The 24471-nt window shown below is 41.0% G+C and overlaps 2 protein-coding genes across 2 annotated transcripts in view; one reads left to right on the plus strand and one right to left on the minus strand.

Moving 5' to 3' along the window:
- The window catches only part of MGAM (maltase-glucoamylase), a 141825-nt gene that overhangs the window by 32657 nt on the left and 84697 nt on the right, over positions 1-24471 (plus strand).
- TAS2R38 (taste 2 receptor member 38) lies at positions 6395-7399 on the minus strand. The gene has a single exon (XM_041751804.1). It carries the CDS (start codon positions 7397-7399, stop codon positions 6395-6397), a length of 1005 nt encoding a protein of 334 aa, XP_041607738.1.

Consider the following 24471-nt stretch of genomic DNA (forward strand, 5'->3'; position numbering starts at 1 on the left):
TTTTTTGTTTTTGTTTTTTTTTTACATTTTTTAAATTTAAGTTCAATTTGCCATCATATAGTATAACACCTAGTGCTCATCCCATCAATCATGCTTCCTTTGGGAAATGTGCATATGTATGCATGCTTTCACTTAGGAAGATTTCAATGGCCTTTCTGGTCAAACTAAAAGGATCCAGAGGACCTGAATTGTGTCTGTACTTGGCAGATCTGATTCTCAGCAAAATAGGGAAGCACATACTTTATTATCACTAGCTCTTTTTTTTTTTTTAATTTCCCCTATGTCCACTTTTAGCATGGATATCCCTCAGCTATACACAGAAAATTTGCTGGATGATGAGGAGAAATTATCTCGAGTGAGGGAGACTTGGGGCATTTCCACCAAGTACTTACAAAAGTAGTTGTGCATATTTAGAGACTACTTTGTAAGAGAGTTTAGGATTGTCTCCTATACCATCACCTCCTCTTCCCCTCACCCCCTTTAAAAAGCATAATACCTTCTCAGGAAACGAACCATGAGAAGCTGCTGGATTTCATGTCTTACAAATTTTTCTTGGATCAAGTTAGAAAAGTAGGTTTTGGTAGATTTTGATAGGCTTAGAATGGATTCATCGAATATGGTCAGAGGGCAAGATCCTGGTACATATCTTAGTTGGAGCATGAAGAGCAATTATTTCTGGGTGGAGGGGGAAAAAGGGTACTAGGAAGGCAATAAACAAAAATCTAGTCCATTCCAAGCAACCATCCTCACTACTTCTAATTGCTCCACCTAACCTTGCCAATTTATTTTCTTCTAACTTTATGACCAATTTACGTTACGTTACATTTTTCAGGATAGATTCTCTTTTGATGACCACAGGTCTATTGGTTCTGTCTTCTAATCTGAATTTCAGTTCTTTGTTTCCAAAATTATGCTGTGTTTTCCAAATAGATAACCTGATATCAATCCAGCTGCAGGAAGTTCCAAACCACATATACCACTTTCTTCAAACTCAATCCCACTTCTCTTCTCAACTTCTTTATTTTTGTTAGTTATTACATCATATTACAACACACGCACTGGAAACTTCCTTGAATCTTCCTTTTTTTTGTCTTAAGATGCTAGTTGATGTTTTTCGAAAGGTCTTTCATATTTATTCCATCTACTCCATTTCTACTGCCCCATTCTAGTCCAAATCTTTAACTGCAGTTGAAGTTCAAATGGTTTAAACTCTTTTCCTCCTCCTCTTCAAACCAATATTAGACAAATCTTTATAAAATTATTGCTGTAATCATATCACTTCCCTGTTTAAAGTTCTTTTATAACCATTAACGTGAACAAGTCTCAACTCTTGAGTCTGGGAGAAGATATCTGTAAACTACATATATGATAAGGAATCAATATCCAAAATATAAAAAAGGAACTCATACAATTCAAAAGCAAAAGAATAAATAACCTGATTTAAAAATGGGCAGAGGACTTGAATAGACATTTTTCCAAAGAAGACATACAAATGGCTAACAAGTACACGAAAAGGTTCTCAAAATCAAAATCATCATCATCATCATCATCAGGAAATGCAAATCAAAACCACAGTGAAATACCATTTCACATCTGTTAGAATAACTAGTGAAGGTGTGGAACGTTTGTGCCCTGTTGGTGGCAATGTAAATTGATACAGTTACTATGGGAACCAGTATGGGGGAATCCTCAAAAAGTTATAAGTAGAACTACCATATGATCTAGTAATCTTACTTCTGGGTATATGTCTAAAGAAAATGAAAACAGGGCATTGAAGAGATATCTACATTCCTATGTTTATCGTAGTATTATTCACAGTAACCAAACGATCTAAGTGTCTATCAGTGGATGAATGGACAAAGAAAATGTGATATGTATTATTCAGATGGAAACCTTGCAATCTGTGACAATATGGATGGATCTTGAGGGCATTTACTAATAAAATAAGTCCAACAATGATAACTATTGTATAATCTCACTTGTTTTTAAGATGTAAAATCATTGCACTCATAGAAACAGGGAAAGATGGTGGTTGCCAGGGGCTGGGCTATGGGGAAAGGAAGGGGAAAATGTTGGTCAAAGGCTACAGACTCTCAGTTATTAGTTAAATAAATTCTGGGGATCTAATGTACAACATGATGACTATAGCTAACAATACTGTATTGTATATTTGAAGTTTCTATGAGAATAAAGATTAAATATTTTCAACATAACCAGGAACAGCAGAAAAATGGAAATTATGTAAGACAAAGGATCTATTAACAAACTTTATTGTGGTAAACATTTTGCAAACTGTATGTATACCAAGTTATCACATGTACATCTTAATGTTACAAATGTTGTATGTCAATTACATCAGCAAGCTGCAAGGGAATACAATATATTGAACCTTGTGAGATAGGATATTTAGCAGAAAGCTAAAGCTTTAAATGTTTATGTTAGAACAAAAAAAATTAAAGTCAATGATCTAATTCTCTGCCTTGAGAAGCTAAAACAGGCAGAGAAATTAAACCTACAAAAGTAGAAAGAGGAAAATAATGAATAATATAATGTACTGAGTAGAAAAATTAAAAGAAGTAAAGAAAGTCCAGTGAAACAAGAAGTTCATTTCTTGGAAATATCAATAAATTGATAAATCTCTAACTAGAGTGATGAATTAAAAAGAGAAGAAAAGTTGTCAAACTTGGGAATGAAAGAGGATAGCAAAACAAATGCTATAGACATTAAAATGATAATAAAGGAATATTATGATCCAATTTATGGCAATACATTAAAAAACCTAGATATAATAGGTAAATTCTTTGGAAAATGCAACTTTCCAAGAGACACAAGAAGAAATTAAAAATCTTTATAGTACTATACCTATTCAATAAATTGTAATTTGAATAATTTAGAAAACCTCCCTAACAGGAAATTTCAGGTCCATAAGATTTCTGATTAATGCCACCAAATATTAAGGGAAAGATAATACCAATTTTATACAAAATCTTAAATGAAATTAAGATGGATGAAACTTTTCCCAACTTGTGTTATGTCAGAATAACCCTGATACCAAACCTGAGAATGGTATTAAAAATATAGAGGTGAGTATTCCTCATTAACATAGATACAAAAATTTTTAACAATATATTAGGAAGTCAAATAGAGCAACATATAAAATAATAATACATTTTGATTGAGGGCTTGTCCCAGGAATATAATATTGATTTAATATTTAAAAATTATTCAATGCAAATGCTTATGTTAACAAAATAGAAGATAGAAGTTATTTTATACATACACACAATGCTACCAAACTCCCACAAATTAATTTTAAAAACCCATTCAATATAAAAAGGGCATCAGCTGTACTTAAATAATAAAATTTTTTAAAAGATCAAATAAAAAAAATCAAACAAATCAGTCCCTTTGTAATACAAGATATACAAATGGTCAAAAAGGACATGAAAAGTTGCTCCATATCATTAGTTATCAGGGAAATGAAAATTAAAACCTCAATGAGACACCATTCACCCTGCTAGAGTGGCCAAAATTTCCAAAGACTGGTAACACCAAATGCTGTTAAGAATATGGAATGACTCTGTTATGTTATTGATAGGAGCATAACATGTTTGACTAACTTCGGAAAACCCCTTTGCAGTTTTCTTATGAAGTTAAGTGTACATCAATTTAACAATCCAGTAATTCTACTCTTAAATATTTATCTAAGAGAAATGAAAAGATGGATTTAAGAACATTAAAAAAAAACTTTATTCATGGGGCACCTGAGGGATTCAGTTGGTTAGGCATCTGACTCTTAGTTTCAGCTTGGGTCAAGATCTCAGGGTCATGGGATTGAGCCCTGCAATGGGCTCCACACTTGGCCAGGAATCTGCTAGAGATTCTCTCTCTCTGTCTCCTTCTGCCCCATCTCCCCCACTCATGCCCTCTTTTCTCCCTAAAATAAATAAATAAATCCTAAAAAAATACTTTGTTTGTAATAGCCCCAAACTGTGACCAATGCAAATGTTTATCAATAGTAAGTGAATAAACAAGCTATGACTCATGCAGTATTAAGGATCAAAGACATTATGTTGAACAAAAGTAGAGGAAACAAAGGAGTATTTACTATAGGATTTATATAAGAACAGGCAAAACTAACCTATGGGAAGAAATGAGTATAGTGGTTGCCCAAAGTGGATGGGGATTGACTAGAAGAGGAATACTGGATCTGTCTGTGCTAATGAAATACTGTACATCTTACTTGGAGTGTCACTTACGTGCCTGTGTACGTTTATTTCACATAGTACAATGTTGTACGTTTAGCATCTGTGCATTTTGCTGTACATAAATTGTACCTAAACATGAAAAAATACTATAAACAAATATTGAATTCTAGTTAGCCGTTTTGCCTTTTGCAGTGCTATAGGATAACAATTTCAAAACTATATAATCTAGGTATAAGCAAATGAGCAAATATATTAAGCATAAATGGAATGTATTTCTCGTGGTAAGACAAGGGAGTTACAAGTGTGTAAAAAGGAAAAGTAAAGGGAATCATGTATTATTGGATTGGAACTGGAAGTATCTGTGTGGGGGACTGAAGAGAGAAGTGGGGTAAAACATAAATAATGAGTGAATGTGGGTAAAGGATATATGGGAACTCTTGCAACTTTTCTATAAATTTGAAATTGTATCAAAATATAATGTTAAAATGAAGCCATGGAGAGGAGTCAGAGGTAATGGAGACTGGTTCAGAGAGAATTTATACAAAAAGAAAAAAAGCAAAATAAGGAATGTTCTCTATTTTCTTGTACGATCACATTTTCCCAAGTACTCTAGGGAAAAAAGGAATTTTAAAAAGGGCACAAGAAGGGCACCTGGGTGGCTGAGTTGGTTAAGCTTCTGACTCTTGGTTTCAGCTCAGGTCATGATCTCAGAGTCATGAGATAGAGCCCCACGTTGGGCTCCTCCTTCAGTGTGGAGTCTACTTGTCCCTCTCCCTCCTCCTCTACCTCTCTCCCACTACCCCCGCTTGCTCTCTTTCTCAAACCAATAAACAAATAGATAAAATCTTTAAAAATAAAAAGGTCATAAAACAAGTCTTCCACGGGAGGGTCTGACATCATTCAGCTTAAGACAAAAGGCATCTAGAGCAGTGGTTCTCAACATTGGCTACAACCTGGAATCACCTGAGGGCTTTAAATGATTCATGGGTTCTACTTCTAGAGATCTGATGAAATTGGCCTGATGTGCGGCCTGGGCACTGAGATTTTAAAAAGCTACCCAGGTGATTTTAACGTGCAGCCAAGAGTGGGGACCCCTGCCTTGCAGGGAAATCTAGGACAACTTTGGTGTCCACCAAGGAAAGGAAACCAGATGCAGTTACAAATTGTGTAGCCTGTGGAGGTGACAAAATGTTAGTTGGTTTTGGAGGTTTGGGATAACTGAGAGGAGGAATTGGATGCTGGAGAAGAGGAAGTAGTTGCTCAGCATCTCCCACAGCTGGCAGAGCTATGAGACTCTGTGGATGACCTGCTATGCTTTTGAAGCCCATCAAGATTTACAGGTCTTATATATCTTTTTCTCTGCTGAGTCTTGTAAGATCCAATTTGAGGAGAGCCTTCCTGGCTATGCTCCTGTGCAGACAGAGAATGCTGAATCTCTATGTCTCTCAGCAAGACTATTTTGGCAGGTTCCAATGTTTGGTACCAGGCAAAGCACTGTATTCAAGGGCAAATAAAGCAGAGTCAGAAGGCACATTCCAGTGCTGGTATCCTGGGTACCCACCAAGCAGATATCTACCTCTCTTTCTTCTTACTATAAAAGCAGGTTGAATGTACATTTCTGAATTGGTGTATTTTCAGGCAAAATGACCCTTATTCTCTGGTTCCTGTAGGAGTTTTAGTGTATGTAGTACCTCTTGAAGCTGAAGTGATGACACTTGATCTTCCAAGTCGGTCTTTTCATATCTTACACTTCCATGAAAATTGTGGAGTTTGAAGAGGATTGTGTAATTGCTGTAGTAGTGAATATTTTCAAATATTTAGCTAGCACCTGTTTTAAGAGATAGGTTTAGCAGTCATATGAAAAGCCAACCATGTTATCTTGGGGTTTAGATACTATTTCATAAGAGGTCATTGGTCATGGTTTGGTTCATATCAAGCACTAATAAACCCACAGTATACAAAGCATTTACACTGAGTATCTCACCTCTCTATTTCATTCATTTTCAAAGCTTGGAGAACCCATGCATGGTATCCTTGCCTAGGCCATGGATAGAGCTTTAATTATTTTATTCTGCTATACATAGAGAGACTCTCAGTTATGTCCACAGAAGAAATTGGAATAAGTTTCTGAAGGCTTCATGAATAATTGGAGGCATATTTGTGAAGAGCCCATTTTGTGTCTGCTCTCAACATAGATCTGGAGTCCTGAGATCTGCCCTGTGGCCTGCCCTTACCTTAAGGCTGCTCTGAACCCAGAGTAGAATGGTCTCCACAGCTCTCCTCAGCTTGGCATTGCCTGAGATCAGGATGGCTGCATGTATAGAGGGACAAGCTGCTAGGATCCCTACACAGATCATTACCCCGATCTTGTTGTGCCACACCATGGTTAAAGGCACTGAGATAAGGGCAGTACAGAATGACACCACATAGAGGCAGAGAAAGGAGATGAGAGATATGAGTGCTTTGATATGGGCCTCCAGGCTGGGGTCACCGGAGTCTTTGGTGTTGGCCTTCATTGTTCTCATGTGCCTTCCCAGAGAGATAATCAGCACCCCAGAAGAAACCAGAAAAAACATGAAAGGAGGGATTGACCCCAGGGTACAGAAGATGGAGGAATAATAGAAATTGAGTTTTACAATTTGTGAATTAAATTCTGTATTATTCATGAGTAGCACAGTTGTGAATGCAAAGCCAGATCTACTAAAGAAGTCCCCCAAACAGAGGAGAGTGCAGGCAGAAGAGAAAAGCATGGCACCCAGGAGCATCTGGGGTGCCTTCCTGGAGACCCAGTTTGCCAAGCAGAGAAGGAAGGCATGAGAGAAATGGACAATCTTGGAGCAGTAGAAAAGACTGAGACAGGTGGTGAGCCAGAGCCCAGCTTGGTTTGTGATCATCCAGAGCATGATGATGGTCTGGTAGCTGAGGCTCAGTGGGTCTTTCATCCGCTGGAAGTATGTAAGCTGGATGGCATCCAGAAACAGCAGCCCATGCAGGAAAAGTCGAGTGAGGCTGAGACTCAGAAGGATAAGATCGCAGTTGCTCAGTGGCTGCCTCCTCACCACATCCCAAAAATTCACCAAGAAAATGAAGGCATTGGTCAGGATCCCCACCGCGAGCTCCAGTACTGAAAGGAACATAAATGCACTCTTGACTTCATAGGACACAGTTATAACAGGAGTCAGAGCCAACATGATGTCTCTTCTTACTTGGCTATCTAAGGCTCAACATACCACCCAGCAAAGAAGGGTCAGTGTGCATTATAAGCCAGGACCTCTCCTTCACAAGGCATCAGGCTCTTGCCTGATCTGTCCCAGAGTGAATGCATAAAAATTTCTGAAAGCAAACTTAGAGGGATATCGTTGCTTTCGAATATCTCTTGGATACACACAAGGACTCACTGTAAGAGTAGAAGAATGATGGTTCTTTCTCTTGGGTGATGCAGAAGCTTTTAATAAACCCAGGTGTGTCCATGCAGTGTCCCTCACAGCATCAGGGATGCAAATGAGACAGGTCTCAGTTTCCCAAGTCTGGTTTTGCATGCCCATCTGGACCTGCACGGGAGGAGGGGGGAGTGGGATTTGCTTATGAGTTTGAAGGGAACTGGCAGCAGGCAAAGCATATCTTCTTGATGAACTAAGGTTTGAAATGGTGCCTCTTTCCAGTTGCATGCCTTCTTCTATCACCTCTGAGGCATGACTCTTCTCATAGACTTTGTTTTTAATGGGGACAAATAGATGGTTCCTCGCCTGGGATTAGCCATGAGTTATGACTGCTGTTGCTAAAATTTCATTCAAACATCATCATTATGCCAAGCACTGTGCTGGCAAGAGGAGCATTGCTATGAACAAGGCCAGCACCTGCCATGAAGGGATAGGGCAGGGGGTGGTCTGGCCTGGCTTATTGCAGAAGCCTTTTAATTTTTCTCTCTGCTTTCTACCCCCATTCCTTTATCCCATTTTCTACAAAGCAATAATAGCAATCCTGTTAAAATATAACTAAGATCATGTCAAGGCTTGCTCCGTTCAAGCCTTTCGGGGCCTCTCAATTCCCTCACCATAAAAGCCAAGTCCTTACAGTGGTCTATGAGTCCTTCCTATCTAATCAGGGCCTCTGTCCCTTCTCAGATGTCATCCATGATACTTGCTTCCTCCTTCCTCCACACCAGCCATATGGGCCTCCTTCATGGTCTGTGAACTCACCACACATGCTGCCACCTCAGGACTGGTGTGCTTGCCCTTCCCATTGCCCAAATTGCTTTTCCCCTACCTACACAGGTGTTTCAATTTCTTCCCAAGGGTCACCGTATCAGAGGGACCTTCCTGATCATCCTGTGGATGGCATCTCTTACCCACATCTTGGATGTTTGTAATTATAGTTACCCTCTTGTATATTCCTGCACATGCAGTTATTCATTGCCTAACCTACACCTCACTAAAAATACAGGCTTCATGAAGACACATAGCAGGGACCCAAGAAATATTTTTTGAATGGATTAAATGCCCACAAATGAAGTGTTTATTAGTCTATAACGTCCCCGTGGGTTATATCTAGGACAGTTTTAACATTCCAAGGCACTATATTAACATACGCTAACGGACTTGGCTGTAATTTCTGAAGTCTAGCTCTCTCCCCTTTTAAATATTTCCAAATATTTGAGGTATTTGGGCCTTCTGGCATCTTTAATTCTGCTTGATCTCTAAAGGAATATGAGCTGATTTTCTGGTCCTTTCTGCAAGCTCTGTAAAAATTCAGGCTAGTTAACTCAGTGGAGATTTGGAGAGCTGATCATTTAGAGACCAGATGTTGTTTCATAACATTTCTGCCTCACCTCTTTTTCACTCTTACAAATGCTTTAGCTTTTCCAGTTCTTTTATTGTTGTCTTTCTTGCTTCATCTGGTCTCTCACTTGTTTTGTGGAGTAATGGAAAGGAGCAGTTGAATGGTTGGTTTGCAATCTATCATATGGTAACATTTCCTCTAAGAGGTGGAATTTTTTTTTACCTCTACTCTTCTACTTGCTCAGCTTCCTGCCTCACTGGCCATTTTTGCTAACTTTTCACAGTCTGGCTCTAGAAAGTATGCTTCTGTGAGTGAGCTTGTAGTTCTGTAAAGCATTTTGAGGAAGGGTGTTCTGTGTTCCAGAGAGCCTCTGGAACCAGACTCCTGAAGGTTGAGGCCTGACTGCTACTTTCCCTCTGTGTGACCTTGGCAAATGATTGAATTTTCTATATTTATCTCATATGAAATGGAGATGATGATCAGAATAACATCCAGCTCAGAGAACTGGAAGGATTACCTGAATTGACACATACTACAAGCTTGGCATTGTTCTTGCCACATGACATCGGATCAATAAATGTTAAATATAGGACCACTGCATCATCTAGCAATCATTCTTCTGGGATATATAGCCAAGGGGAATGACGTGGGTACCTTGAAGAGGTATCTGTGCTCCCATGTTCATTGCAGCATTATCCCCAATAACTGAGATTTGGAAACAACCTACGTGTCTATCAGTGGATGAATGGATGAAGAAATTGTGGCATTGGGATGCCTGGGTGGCTCAGTGGTTGAGTGTCTGCCTTTGGCATGATCCAGGTCCAAGGATTGAGTCCCACATCAGGCTCCTCGCAAGGAGCCTGCTTCTCTCTCTGTTTATGTTTATGTCTCTGCCTCTGTGTGTGTGTGTGTCTCTCATGAATAAATAACTAAAATATTAAAAAAAGAGAAATTGTGGCATATACATATAATGGAGTATCATTCATTCTCAAAAAAGGAGATCCTGCCATTTGCAACAATATGGCTGAACCTGGAGGACATTATGTTAAGTGAAAGAAGCCAGTCACAGCAAGAAATATATTGCATGATACCACTTATATATGGAATCTAGAAAGAGTTGAACTAATAGAAACAGAGAGTAGAATGGTTGCTATTCGGGGTCATGGGTGATGGGGAAATATTGGTTAAGGGGTAACCTACTTTCAGGAAGTGTGGAGGCTGGGGACTTATCCCCATGTCTCCAATGTCCCCAGATAATTGGACAACGAAATGGGCCCCAATAAACTGGAAAAATCTTATAATCACTGCCATTTTCCCAGAAGTTCAAACCAGCTTGGGACCCAGAACCCGCCTCTCCTTATCTAACAGCTCCCACCAGGGGGCACCAGACCACTGTGAAGCCTGGAATTCCTGCATGCTTACTGTGCAGGCCACGCCCAGCCATTTACATGATCTTGAGAAAATGTGGCCCCATATCTTACAGAATTGAAATTGTAGACTCCACTTACTACTTTATAGTAGGATGAGTATCCTTTAATCTCACAGGTACCCTGTGAAGACCGTATGCTACTTCCACTTTATTAACAAAGTAGAGTTTCAGGAAGGTTAAATAGTTCCATATCTCTGCCAGGATACCTAAAGTACTAAGTGAGAAGCTGGGTTTCTAATTCCAGACATTCTGATTTTATGTTTGGTGTTCTTTCTCCTAAGTCTAGCTACCAATCTGTAGAGTGGGGTGTAATGGGTATCCTTATTTGAGTAAGATGTCTGGTAACATTCTTTCCAACCTGAGTCCTATTTGAATGGGTTTATTTTGGGGGGTGGCAGTTGAGCCCTTGTGAACTACCTCAGAGAGTAGAAGTAGGGGTAGGGATCGAGGGAAAGATGAATAATCATTCTATTTTCAAGAAAGATAGAAAAATTGAGTCTGGTGGGTTCATATCCCAGGAAATGACTATTCTTACAGGGAAAGGTATGGGGGAAATCTCTCTTGGCTCGGGTAAGGTCATTGAAAGAAAATGTCTATCTACCTAGGAGGTTAACATGGCTATTAGCAATGTATAAATATAAGTATAAATGAAATTCTTTAGAATGTCTTTGAGGAGATCTGGGCTGAGGCCTTTTTTTGATGTCCTCCTATAGACTTCCTATGTCTTCTTTGCTTCCATACCACCACTTTGTCCATAGTGCTATTATATTGCTTACTATATTGATCAAAATAGGCATTGGTTTAGAAGTGTGTACCCCAATTACACTGAGTTGTTCAAAAGCAGGGATTGCATATTATTCATTCTTTGCTCCTCATGATATATGACATCCAGCTAGATTTTTGCTCATTTACTTGGTCATTTGCTTTCAGTTCAGGGCGGTGATGTGATCAATTGTGCTTTCTGATGAATGTAGTATGTGGACCCTGCTTGAATGTAGATGAATTCACTCCTGGAATTCAAATGTGTTTTCTGCACTGAAGATTAAAGGCTGAAAATCTCTCATAGCCTACGCCATTCAGGAAAGCACTCATCCTAAGGGAAGAAAGAATTAGACAGTGAAATTTCGCCCAGAAACAACTGGAGCCACCAGCTCATAGGCAGGATTCTAAGGGATGTGGTGTTTGTCCTTAGATCTTGTCCTTTATCTGACCTTATGGGCTTCTGTCTGAACCCAAAGGGTATGTTAAGCAGCTTCTTTTTGCTACAAGGAGTAAAGATTCATTTGGGTCATCTCCAGTAATGCAAATTTACTATCAGTTACACCAGACCATGGAGATCATTATCAGCAGACAACTTGTGGGAAATGCAAACTCTTGGGGCTCACTTAGAACCATTGAGCCAAAATCTCTGAAGGTGGAGCCCGGTGATCTGTTTTGACAAGCCATTTAAGTGGTTCCAGTGCTCACTAACATTTGAGAACCCCTGGGGTAAAAGGGCATAAGGGACTTCCCAGGATCCCAGCAGTAGCCCCACCTGAGTCTGGAACATGGCTCTGGCACTGGCTGTCTATTCAGAATCCGTGTTTTAGCAGTAAGAGTTAATTGCCATTCACTTGGCTGATCCACCATAGTGAGATTCAGGCTGTTGCTAGAAATTAAAGACAGTTGTTAATGCTTTTAGACAGCGCAGAGCCAAGAGCTCCAGGAATTCCCAAACCCAGCTCTGCCAGTCACTCTTATTACATGTAGGGTGTGTATCACTTTATTAAAAGCTAGACCAGTGTCTGAAGAGTCCCGAGGCAGAGCTGTATGTTGAATGGAGCACATTGGATGGAGCATGCAGTTGACTTAGGCAGAGTCCACATGTCCAACTTGCCACCCTGCTCATGATGGGTTTTGCTGATTGCCTACATTCTCCATTACCAACAGAACCCCTGTGTTATTGGCTGTGTCAATATTCCCATCTAAAAATAAACTGCATTTCCCATCTTTCTTACATATAGGAGCAGCATTTGGGACACAAGAAGTAGTTATTGGGTGGAATATTTTAGAAAACCCTTGTTGCCTTTTCTTCTTTCTGTGCCAACACTTGAATGTTATGGTTGGGGCTCTGACCGTGAGGGAAAAGCCAAGAGAATTGCACAGCCCTCTCTCTGAATTCTTTGAGTACTTGAAATCACATCAGCAACTACTCTGCTCCAGGCTTCTTCCCTGAGAAAGGTAATCTCTTTATGGTTTTAAGTCATAAGGCTTGAGCCATCATTACTGAAAGGTGAATGCCATTACTAGCTGATAATTTGCCTGCAAGAAGGGCCCTGGGAATCTGTCTGTCTGTCTAAGCCTGGAAATGGTATGGAGGGAAGGACAGACAGCCTTGCCTCTGTCTAAGTGTGCTTGTCACAGAGAGGCAAGAATCAGGAAGCACAAGAGAGGAAACAAAAGGAAGGATGTTTCTGCTTCCTGCACTTTAAAGCCTATTTTGTCCACTCATGGTTGTCAAAAGGATGTGGGCAGAGTGGTACTGGTATGGGGAGAGGAGGTTCAGGATTGTCTCATTACAGCTCTTATTTCTGATTCTTTCTCTTTACATTTTGCTCTTACTACTAATTGATCCTGCTGCAAGTTCTCTCTGTGTCTCACACTCAGAAAATCTTTGTAAGAGACTGGTTGAAACAAGGATTTGCTGTCTTTGGATTAGGTGCACATCCCTGGTCTAGTCATGGGATCTGGTACCAGCGTGGTGGTGGTATTAACATGATTTATCCTTAAATCCTGGTGATTTATCCTTAAATCCTGGGCCCCTTCTTAAGCTTCATTTTGTTCACTAAAGTGAATTAAGGAAGAGGAGGTTTTCAATAAAAGTGGATAGAACTGTAAGACATTCTATTTCTCTGTGATGCAATAACGTAGGAGAACACTGTTCAGCTTTGACACCTCGAGAGGTTCTCTGTCCAGCAGAGACAGGGAGATTGTATGGACATGCTGATTTCCAGAGAGCAGAACAGAGGGAAGCATGGGAGTAGGGAGAGAGGCTGAGCCAAGGAGAGTAGCAGTGACAGAGAGAAAGTCTATGCATGGCTGAAAGATGTTTCCTGTGCCATCCTGTTCACGTTTTCCCCTGGGATGGGGGCAAAGTGGGGAAGCATACTCACTAGCATCTCATCACAGGGGTAAATTTCTGTAAAATTTAGTATTTCATGTTGAAAAACATCATGTAGATTTGCATGCTACTACTTTATACTGTCATATTTCTCACAATTCAAAATATTGATCTAAATTACTTATTCTTCTCCAGTGATCTTGGGCTAAAATGGAATTTCCAAGAAAATGTACTGTGTATACCTCTTAGCAGGTCACTGCATAACCCTAGGCTATGTGTCTCCTGATCTAAAAAAATACAATTCTATGGGGATGCCAAACAATTCACAGAGACTTTGTTGGGATTTGAAGGTCCTACGATTATTATAAGTGGTCATAAAGGCTAGCAAAACCCAGATGGTAGGAGGATATTTTTCAGCTGGAATGGTTAGAGATTTTTGGTGAAGATATTTACACTGGGCAAAGGGAGAAAACCGAGAGCCAGGGCTAGCAGAGACTGGTTGATTGCCAGCCATGGAAACTCACAGAAATTATCTGGAAGAAAGGATGATGATGATGATGATGATGTGGTGGTGGTAGTGGTGGTGGTTAGTAGTAGAAGAGATGGTGGCAGTAACAGTAGGGATAGCTTTTGGTGAAGATGCAGGAGTATCAGATGAAATTCAGTTGTACCTTGGCCTTCACAGAAATAGGAGAAATACTTTCTGTGCTGTTCCTCCTTTGGATTTGAGCGGTCTTTTATTTCCACTACTTTCCACTACTTTCTTCCATCCTCTTTTGAGTAAACAAATATTTTCAGCAAAGCTTTAATTTCTTTCTCTCTATAACATGACTTGACCTCACAGACTTAGTGCCCAGTGAACTCTGATTCAGACTCTGTGTCTCTAATCCTAAACTCTGGGAGTAAGAATCCAACCAGACCAGGTTGGTCTGCTGTCCAGTGCTGGTTCAGTCAGCTGGGACCAGTGGGTCAGGGTCATGCTGGGCTCCCTTACATGAGTGGACAGGTGTCCTCCAGGCGTGGGGCAGGAGAGCCACGGTGGAGACCACGGGAATCTCTAGTACAAGATACAGGCTTAAAGAGAAATGGCCAACTCTAAGGTGAAAGTGGCAGAGTTTGATAATGGATGGGATCTGAGAGTCTCCACTTTGGGAGATGTGGTAGAGAATGAACTCAGATTGGCCAAATGAATGAACAAATATTTAGTCTGAAGAAGAAATGTCTACATTTACTGAATTATTTACCAACTTCAGACTCTGAACATTGGACTACTCTATTGAAATAACTACGAGCTCGAATCTGCCATGATTCTAATGACCTTTAGCAAATCATCTCTCTTAGTTTCTGTTTCCTCATTTTTATATGGGGATTAAAACATCTGCCCTATCATATGCAATTAAAGAAATAATACAGGTTAAAGTGCTCTGAGAGCTACAAGGTGTGATACAGCTGATGTTTTATGACCGACACATGAGTACAAGGTAACGTACTATCCCCAAGAACTCACTCCCTGGACCCATACCTGAGTGTGCACGTGTTCCTGTCTGAGGGGGTAAAAGGTAGGAAGGGATGCAAGGCTGCGTCAAACTGCTGAATAACAGATATTTCCCAAGGGAAGGAAATGCTGTAATGCTCAGTACGGGTCGCTTGCTTTCCCCCTCCTTTTCTCCGAACACTTCTAGAGAGAGAAATCGCTCCTACCTCAGACATCTGTTTTCCATTTCCAGGTAACCTCTGATGTGAAGAGCTTATAATTGGAACAAAAGAAGGAAAACCAACTCAGCTGTAGTTAGAAGAAAGAGGTACAGCTTAAAGGTTGTGGGCAGTGGTGACCGGTGACAGGAAGGGTGTAGATCGGCATGTGCCTGTGAGTGTGAGTGCCTTAGTGTGTGTGCATGTGCACGTGTGCAGGGGATGGGATAGTCCTATTGAACAAAGTTCTGGCTTCCGCCTGGATTTCCCCTGCTGACCTGGGGAATCAGTTCTATGTGGCAGGTGTGGACAGTTCTCTGCTGCCCGTCAGTGGTCCATGGAGGGAAGAGCCCACTGCCTCCAGCCCAAACCTCTCCTGAGGCTCTCTCTGGCAGTTGATGAACTGGAGGAAAAGTTCTAAACAGGATTTAAGCCAATGCCCCTGCTCATTGGTTTTTATCTGACTTTATTTTCAGAAAAGTCCAGTTAGGGAGAGACTGGAAAACTGATCCTGGATGTCAGGCACTTACTATCTCAGCATAGGCTCAAAAAATAATATTATGTCATGTGTATTGTCATCTGTAAGTTACAGAGAAGGAAGCTAAGCTTCAGAAAATTTACATGACTGCCCAAAGTCTGTAGCAAGTAAGTAGGGACTCTGATATTCAAGCTCAGGCTAGTTTGATTCTGAACACCATGCTCTTTCTGTGACTTATCTTGATTCCAATCTTGTATTCAGCTGTTTGAGGTTAATAGGCTGTAGGGACACTGTCAGAGTTATCTTATCCACCCCTAGTTGGTAAGGTACAAGCAGGTGTATACCTTGTTTCCTATAGAATTTTATTCCAGGGAAGGAAAATCCAATAATGTGTTCAGTGCCAGGAGGAAAGAGACACACACCAGTGCTCAGCAGTCAGAATGGGCTCCTCACCTGGGTCTATCTCTCATGTGACGTTTGAGGGAACTCAGCCAGCAGGGGCTTGATGAGTGGCTAGCACTCCTCTGAGCGAGCACTTTGGGGTATGCATATCTATAAGTAGAACCATGTATTCTTGAAAATAGTGCTACTTTAGTAGTTCAGAAAAGGGGAAGCATCAAAATGACTTGAGTTTAAACTTGGCTTTGCAATAAGAGTTTATATAGGCAGATAGAGGATATAGACATTTCAGGGGGAGGCTGCCCCAAATATGCAGAAACAGCACTGAGCCAAGCTTTTTGGTGAATATTGGAAAAATGTGGAAATGGTAGAGTCAAGAATAATAAAGAAGCCTTAAAGAGAAAGAAGAATTTGAGGATTTATCCTGAAGAACCGACTGACTCTTTTTTGGGTTTAGAACAGAAGCCAGAATCAAGTGTTGTTTAGGGAAGGTCAACACGGGGAGAGACAGATGTTCGCATCAGTACTGGTGAGGTGATTCACTGCTCTCTTGATCTTTAGGGGATACCCGTGGGGATCTCAGGGTGGCGGAGTTCCCCACTTTTGTGTCACTCCATGGACAAGCAGCTGGTACAGCTTCCAGAATTCCTTACTGATAGGCACTTGTTCTGTGTAGAGGTGTGGGAGACTAAATATTCTGACTAAAGACTAAAGAGACAGACTTGCTAGGATTTTGAGTCCTGGGCATAGGGCTCAGAAATTGATTTCATGCTTATGGCAGCTCTGGGCAGTTTTTTATCTCTGATGGTTCCCTGTTGCTAAGAGGCTAGAGTCTCCTCGATGTGACTCCAGTGTGCTTTGTAAATAGTGTCCCTGACTTTCTCCCAAAACTGTCTTCCTTGTCTCTACCTTTTTGCTGCCGTTTCTAAAACAGGTCCCATTCTTTCTACTCTGAGCCTTGCATATGCTGATCCCTTGGCTCAAAGTGTCTTTCCTTCTTCCCTGCCCACTCCCACCTTTCCATGCCTTCGGTTTCTTTCTTGTCCCTCCCAATTGTGTTCTCTGTCCAATAGCATAGTCAGTGCTGTCTTGTCTTTTGTCTGGTAGCCACTTGACTTCTATCTTTTCCTGGCCATTATGGAAGCACCACTCATGTTCCTGTTTGAGTGCAGATTTGACCAGACTGCCTGGGTTTGCATTCTGGTTTCAACTCTTCTTAGTGACAGAACCCTGGGCAAGTAGCTCTTTGTGTCTAGGGTTTCTAGTCTGCGAGACTGGGGTGACGGCTGCTACCTCACAGTGTAGTGCTACCTCCTGGCACTCCCACAATGGGGAGGAAGTGAAATCATGCCTGTGGTCACTTAGCATAATGCACAGGCCATTGGAAGCATGTCATAAATGTTGCTCTTGTTGCTCTTCCAACAATACCTTGCTTATAGATACACATGTACCTATATGTTGAATTGAATTGTGTTTACGAAGTGGTTAGTGTTGTGTTTTCAGAGGTCAGAAGCAAAGACTGGGGGTCATGAAAGTCTAAGTAAGGGTGGTGTCTAGGGAATGGGGAGGAGGAGGTGTCACCACGTTACTGGTTCTCATATCAGCACGGCTTCCATGGCTCCCAAGTACACGTGTTTTCCTGACATCCTCAGGCCAGGTAAGGCCGTGTCACTAAGGCAACAAAGTACTCTAGGTATCATGGTACTTGTACCTTGGTCTGGCCTGAATCACCTCTCTTTTTTTTTAATCTAGGGGCTAAACTTTTAAACGGTTACACTCAGACAGCAACATAGATGTCTTTATGTAGTACAGGACCTTGTGCAAAGTAGGTACTCGATAAGTTTTCTTTTTTAAACATTAATGAGTACCTACTACATTTGGAGTACCGATTGGGGGGCAAAGGAGATATTGATGCAGTTGAAGGTGCCTTGGGTTGTGAGACCAGGGTCTGGGCTCTAGTCATCACTGTGTAGGTGCATAATAATCTTAACAAATGTAACTGACTCTTACTGAGTAGTTATTTGGTAACACCAAGTCTTTTACTTGTTTTGTATTATTTAATACCCTTATATCTTTATGATTCGATTGGATAGGTACCACTCCTGTCTTCATTTATGTTAAGGACATTGAGGCTTATGTGGTCCTGCAACCCAAGCCAGTAAGCAGACCTGGGCTTTTAATTCAGGTCTGCCCAACTTTTGTCACTACACTCATGCACACCTCAAAATTCTTGGGTCCCGGTTTCTTCCTCTGGAAAATGAGGGGGCTGTCATTGGTGGTCCTTAGAGGTCATACCAAATGCTCCAACCCATCTGGGCTGTAATGCTGGGTAGACAGGCATTCGGCAGGCAGTTCAGGTCCTCATTGCTGTTGGGCTGTGGTGTCTCTCAGTGAGACAATGCAGGCAAACGGCCTCAGTGCCCAGCAGGCTTCCCTGTACCTTCCTTTGCCTTTCCCTCCTCTTGTAGCTCTAAATTCTTTGACTTCCTGATGCCGAAGAAATATGCTAGGTCCGTGCTGCCCAAAATCTTATCTGTAGGCTTTGTTGGTTCCTGACAACATTTTACTGGTGATGGGTGATGAGAGAAATGAGGACAAGGGTGGGGACTTTTTAAAAAAGAAAAGATGATTTCATTATAATAGTCTGTGTCCCTGATAAAATGACGATAAGAAATCATGACTTTAGTTTTTTCAGTCTATGGACACAGTCTATGACTTTAGGTCCCATGACCCAGATTATGCCTGAATTTTCACTGGTCTGTAAAAGCAATTCATTTTCTGGGAATAACACCTGGGGCAGGGTTTTTAAAAACTCTCTGTGCTAATGAGATTTCTTTTTCTTTAATTTCTACCATGTCACAGACCAAGATTCTTGTAAATTTAAGGTCCAATTGCATTATAAGAAAACTAAAGTGAAAAACCAGGCATATACAAATATCCACTCCATTTTTTAAATCATGAGGGTAAAAGGACAAAATTATGCTATTTGTAGCAAAACTTCTAATTTTGGTACTTATTTCTTGGGAGACTGGCAAAAACAGATTTATGGATCACACTTGAACACAGGCACAGAGGGGAGGACACCCCCCTACTTTGGGGGGGGGGGATCTGCCAGGAAATAGAACAAGATTCTTAACCAGAGATTCATGCGTATAATTCAGAAAGCAAGTGAATTTGGAAGGAACAATATTTATTTTTTCTTTGCTGAAATCCAACTGAAATCTGGCCTGTCTTTTAAGTATAAAGTGAGGTCACAAACCTCAAGACTGTTAGAAGTACCTAAGATTTGGTTCGAGGAGAAGCTACAGGTACTTTTTTTTTTTTTTTATCATATTTTAAAGATACTCTCTAGGTACTATTTACACTTATTACTATTTTGAGATTGTGGTAGCTGTTAGACTCGTTCCTAGGTTAGCTAATACATCATTAAAGAAACACATGCATTATTATACTGAAATTTGAAAAGAAATTCTAGTAACTAATTCGATGGAATTGGTTTCTTTTGAATTCTTAACATATTTTGTCTCATGCATTTAAGAATGTAATTCTAAGAGAGGTCCATTGGAGGCACCAGCCTGCCAAAGGGTCTCCACTGCATGAAAATGCTTGAGGGCAGCTCTTCTAGAGACAAGAAAAGAAGAAAACTACTCTGAAAACATTTTCAAAGTTATTTCCTTCAAACACACATCAGCAGATTGTGCTAGTAAATGTCACTGGGACCCTGGGATGGTTTATTTGTTGCTCTTTATCATCTACCCATTGACTCCGTCTGTATTTCTTTGCCAGGCCCCCCGAGTGTGATCAGTGCTGGATTCAGTGATCAGTGCTGGATTCAGCTCCTGGAGGGGTTAGAGGAGGGGCAGGGTGGTCGCTTCTTCCTCCAGGTTCTTAGGGATGTTCTCAGAAGAAGACTACGATTACTAATTAACTAGCAGATCTGATCTAGAGAAAGAAATCTGGGCAGTCATTTGCATTTGAAACCCATTAACCTTAACACACTCACAGCTTGCCAGGGCTGTGGCTGCCCTCGGTGGACTGTGCTCCTTGCTTTGATTCCTAGGCCATCCTTCAGTGAGACAGCAGGAACAGCAGCAGGAGGTGGTGAGGTATGTTTGTGAACTGTGACTCGTGTGTTCATTTGTGGATGTAGATATGAGTGTGCAAGTGTGTGTGAACTGACTGATCTCCGTGAGTTAGTGCACCCTTGAAATTGGTTAAATACAAAACTAAATAACAGAATACAGCATTACACAAAGACACACATAAAACAAGATTCAGCTCTTTACTTTTTTGGTGTGTGTGCCCGTGTGTGTGTGTGTGCACACGTGCCTATGCCTCCAGACTGAGGCTGGGTCTGCAAACCCTGCTGTACCTAAACTTGTGTGTGTGTGTGTGTGTGTGTGTGTGTTGGTGTGTATGGGTGGGGGGTGCCGGATGTGAAAGAATAAATATTCAGGGTAGCAATTCTTTCTGATTCAGGAGGTAAGGTGGGAGAGGGGAGGCAGAGGAGTTAAAATAGAACCAGTGGGGATGTTCCTTCTGAGAGGATGTGGGGTTGTGATTTTGGGGTGGTCATTAGAGAAACCATCGTGGTCAGGAAATTGAGAAACTATTACGAAGCTCCATGAGTTGGGTGCCTTAGTGACCAAATCAAGAATTATTCTAGGGAATAGTCTCAGGAGTGTGCACGCGTCGGTGTGCTGGGAACTGTGAGGCATGGGAGCGATTTTAGGTGGAGTCTGTGAGGAGGATGTGGAGGGAAAGTGTAGGCCCTGGATGGGGCGGGGGTGGGGCATGTGTGAAATAGAATGGAAGTGCTCAGGGGAAGGGGGGAAGTAGTGGCTTGTTGCTGGCCTCTCTCTGGTAAAACTTAAAGAAAGTCTGGTCCTTACTAGTTGCTAAAGTCTAGCTAGATACAAGTGGGCGTTTCCTGGCACTGAGGTGGGAAGAAAGAGTTTCTGTTGGGGATAGAGGAGGAGGCCAAGATCAATGCCATGGTCTCACTAGATTAGGCTTACCAGTGGTCCCTGATACAGGGGCTGAACGATGGTTTCCATGTGCTAAAGAGACCTCCTGCTCCCCAACTGGCTATCGCTCTGATGTCAGGTGGTAGAAGAGTGAGTACAAGTGTGCTGGGCAGGGAGGAAGTGAGAGGGAAGTGGTCTTGGACTGTTGAGCTGGGTTGAGCCAAAGTATATCAGGGAGCAAATGAAGTAGAAGGACACACTCTGTCCTGTACCCTAGTTTTAAGATAGCTCATCACTGTTTCACTCATACTTGCACACGATGTCAGTGATTTCTCGTTGTCAACCATTCCTTCACAAGTGAGTTTTGATGAGCTAATAAAGTTACTTCACAAACTGCTCCAGAAGCATGGAAGAGTCATGAGTAGAGGGACTCCGAAGAAGAAAATTTCCATTGAAGTTAGCTTGGGAGTTAGCTGCAGAAGATGATGAGAAAGATAAACCTTTGCATGTCCTGATGTTGGGGTCATAGTAGGCCATACATGTCTAATAGAGGTGATCCCTTTGTGGTTCAGGGAAGGAAACTGAGGCCCAGAGTGGTTAGATAGTAGCTGGGAGATGATGAGCCAACCCAGGGAGTTTTGCCCAGGATTTAGTCATGGATTTAGACTACTTTAGAGAAGTAGTCATGTCTTGCCAGACAGCTTTTTGCAAGTGATTCCTAGTCTGTAAAACTAACCCTCTCTTTTTCTACTAGATCTCTTGCCTTGTGTTATCAAAGGGTTTTTAGAAGAAAGACTTAGATCATCATATGCAAGTCAGACACTGATCAGATGATCCTATGCAAATACAGACACCGTATTTAGAAAATATGACAATTGATTATCCAGTTTTTCCAGATTAATTCAGATAGCTATTTCAACACTTTGGGCCCCTACCTGATTAATCTATCTACTTTGCTTAAACAGTTATAACAATACCAGGAAAATGACCTTTGGCAACTATTCATATAACCACTTTAATTCAAGAAGAGAAAATTACTGTTGCAGTCAGCACAGTTTATGTACAGTAATAATTTGAACCTTCCAAGCGAGCTTTGCCTTGACCAGTCTAAGCGAAAGCACACCACATTCCTCATTGCCGCCTCCACCGTTTTTTCTCTGTAGTACCTACCACAGTCTAACCCATCATAGATGTACTTATTTTGTCTATTGTGTCTTTTTTCTAACCATAAGAACATAAATCCCATGAGAGCAAGGATTTTTATCTGTTTTGTTTGTTTTAGAACCAGCTCCTGGAAGAGTGCTTGGCACATTTTGGGAGCTTAATACATAATTGATGAGTAATAAATAAATTGCCCAAAGACGCAGCATTGATAACTCGATGATGAATAAACATGGAAAGTGTGCATCAGCAGCTCATTCTCCTTCATCTCACAGAGGATTTAACACACTGCCGTGGGCCATAAACTAAAAGCGAATTGACTTCTATGGATGCTTACAAAAGCACTTTGAATCTCCCAGGTGCTATGGGGACTGAAATGTTGCCACATATTTGTTTCCTTTTCTTTCCCTAAACCTTCCAACCCCATGATTGTTTCTGGAAAAACACAGCCATCTTCCATACATCCTACCTCATCTTAATTTAGCAGCCTTAATTATTTATAAATATAGAAGTTTGCTATATTTACATTACACTGTGGAAGCTGGCTTTTGAGTCATATTGCCTGGTTGGAAGCTTGGCTCTGAGTTCTGGACCGTGGGCACTGCAGCTTCTAGCAGGCCCCGTTAACTATTTGTAGAATGAGGATAATAACAGTCCCTCCTAATAAGGTAGCTGTGAGGACTAATGGAAATAATGCATCTAAGTGCTTAGCCATGTACCATGCACATTCTGAGTACTTGGTTAATGACCCAGATACTATCCGATAAAACCACAATCTCACAAAAAGCCTAAAAAAAAAAAGAAAAAAAAAACCTAAGCGTGTGTACAATATGGGACATTATACCATAGAATACAGAGTAATGGTTGAAAGTTCTGGCTGTCGAGTGCAAAGGCCAGGTGTTGAAATTTTGGCTATGCTTCTTATCAGCTGTGTGACACTAGTCAAGCTATTTGACCTTGCTAAAATTTTAATTTCCCCATTAGTAAGTGGGCCTGTAGGAGTAAGTAACATGGGGTTGTTGTAAGGATCGTATGCAACAAATTATGTGACTTCTTAGTACATTCACTCACTCTTCATTAGTTATTTTTATCATTATTATCAAATTGCACGATTTTTGTAATATGAAATAGAATATTCAAAGTTGATGATGGACTTCCAAGTAGCTGTTTGTTAAAAATATGTTTTTTTAAAGATTTTATTTATTTATTAATGAGACAGAGAGAGAGAGAGAGAGAGAGAGGCAAAGACACAGGCAGAGGGAGAAGCAGGCTCCTTGCAGGGAGCCCGACGTGGGACTCGATCGAGGGACTCCAGGATCATACCCTGGGCCAAAGGCAGGCGCTAAACTGCTGAGCCACCCAGAGATCCCCTAAAAATATTTTTTTTAAAAACAATTAAGCAATTTAAATAGTTTTCTTATTGTATTTGCCTTTTGCCATCTGTCTTGATTTTGTTTTCCTAAGTTGCATTCCTAAATGAGACTGTGGGTTTCACCATTAGGATCCCTGTGATTCAGAAACTAACATTAGCCAGATGATGCTGATGACAGTGTTTGTTTTTTTCTTAAGGTTTAAGGAAATGTTTCTCTTTTATAGCTAGAAAATTATTATTATTGTTCCAGAGAGCAGGTAACTGTATTTGAATATATGACATAAAAAGACTTTTGATAAGAGACAAAGGATTTTTTAAATGCAAATGATACATTATTAGAAGTCTTATTTACCCATGTGTATTAATTATCTCTTGCTGCATAACAAATTAGCCCCAAATTTCACAGCTTGAAACAATAAATGTTTTTTTGCCTCACAGCTTTTATGCGTTAGAAATGCAGGAGCAGCTCAGTGAGGTGGTTCTGCTTCAAGGTCTCTCCTGACCTTGCAACCAAGATGTTGCCAGGGACTGCAGCCACGTGCAGACTTGACTGGTGCTGGAGGACCCACTTGTGAGGTGGTGCCCTCACCTGGCTGTTGGCTAAAGGCTTCAGTTTCTCGTGGGTTGTTGGACCTTTCTAACAACCTGCTAGAGTGTCACTCTGACATGCAGCTGGCTTCTCCAAGAAATGAACCAAGAAAAAGAGTGAGGAAGTGATCTAACAGAAATAGAAAGGAAGAAGCTGTATGCCTTTTATAACCTTATTTTGGAAGGTATGCACCGTGCCCTCTGCCATATTTTGTTTGTTAGAAATGAGTCACTGAGTCCAGCCTACCAAGGAGTGAGGGATGGGGGACGTGGCTCCACCTCTGAAGGGAGGAGTATC

The sequence above is a fragment of the Vulpes lagopus genome, chromosome 4 (genome assembly GCF_018345385.1).
Source record: "Vulpes lagopus strain Blue_001 chromosome 4, ASM1834538v1, whole genome shotgun sequence".
Classification (NCBI taxonomy): domain Eukaryota; kingdom Metazoa; phylum Chordata; class Mammalia; order Carnivora; family Canidae; genus Vulpes; species Vulpes lagopus.

What these genes read in the sequence shown, in the direction of transcription:
- TAS2R38 (XM_041751804.1), bottom strand. Translation starts at nt 7,399, where the DNA reads ATGTTGGCTCTGACTCCTGTTATAACTGTGTCCTATGAAGTCAAGAGT.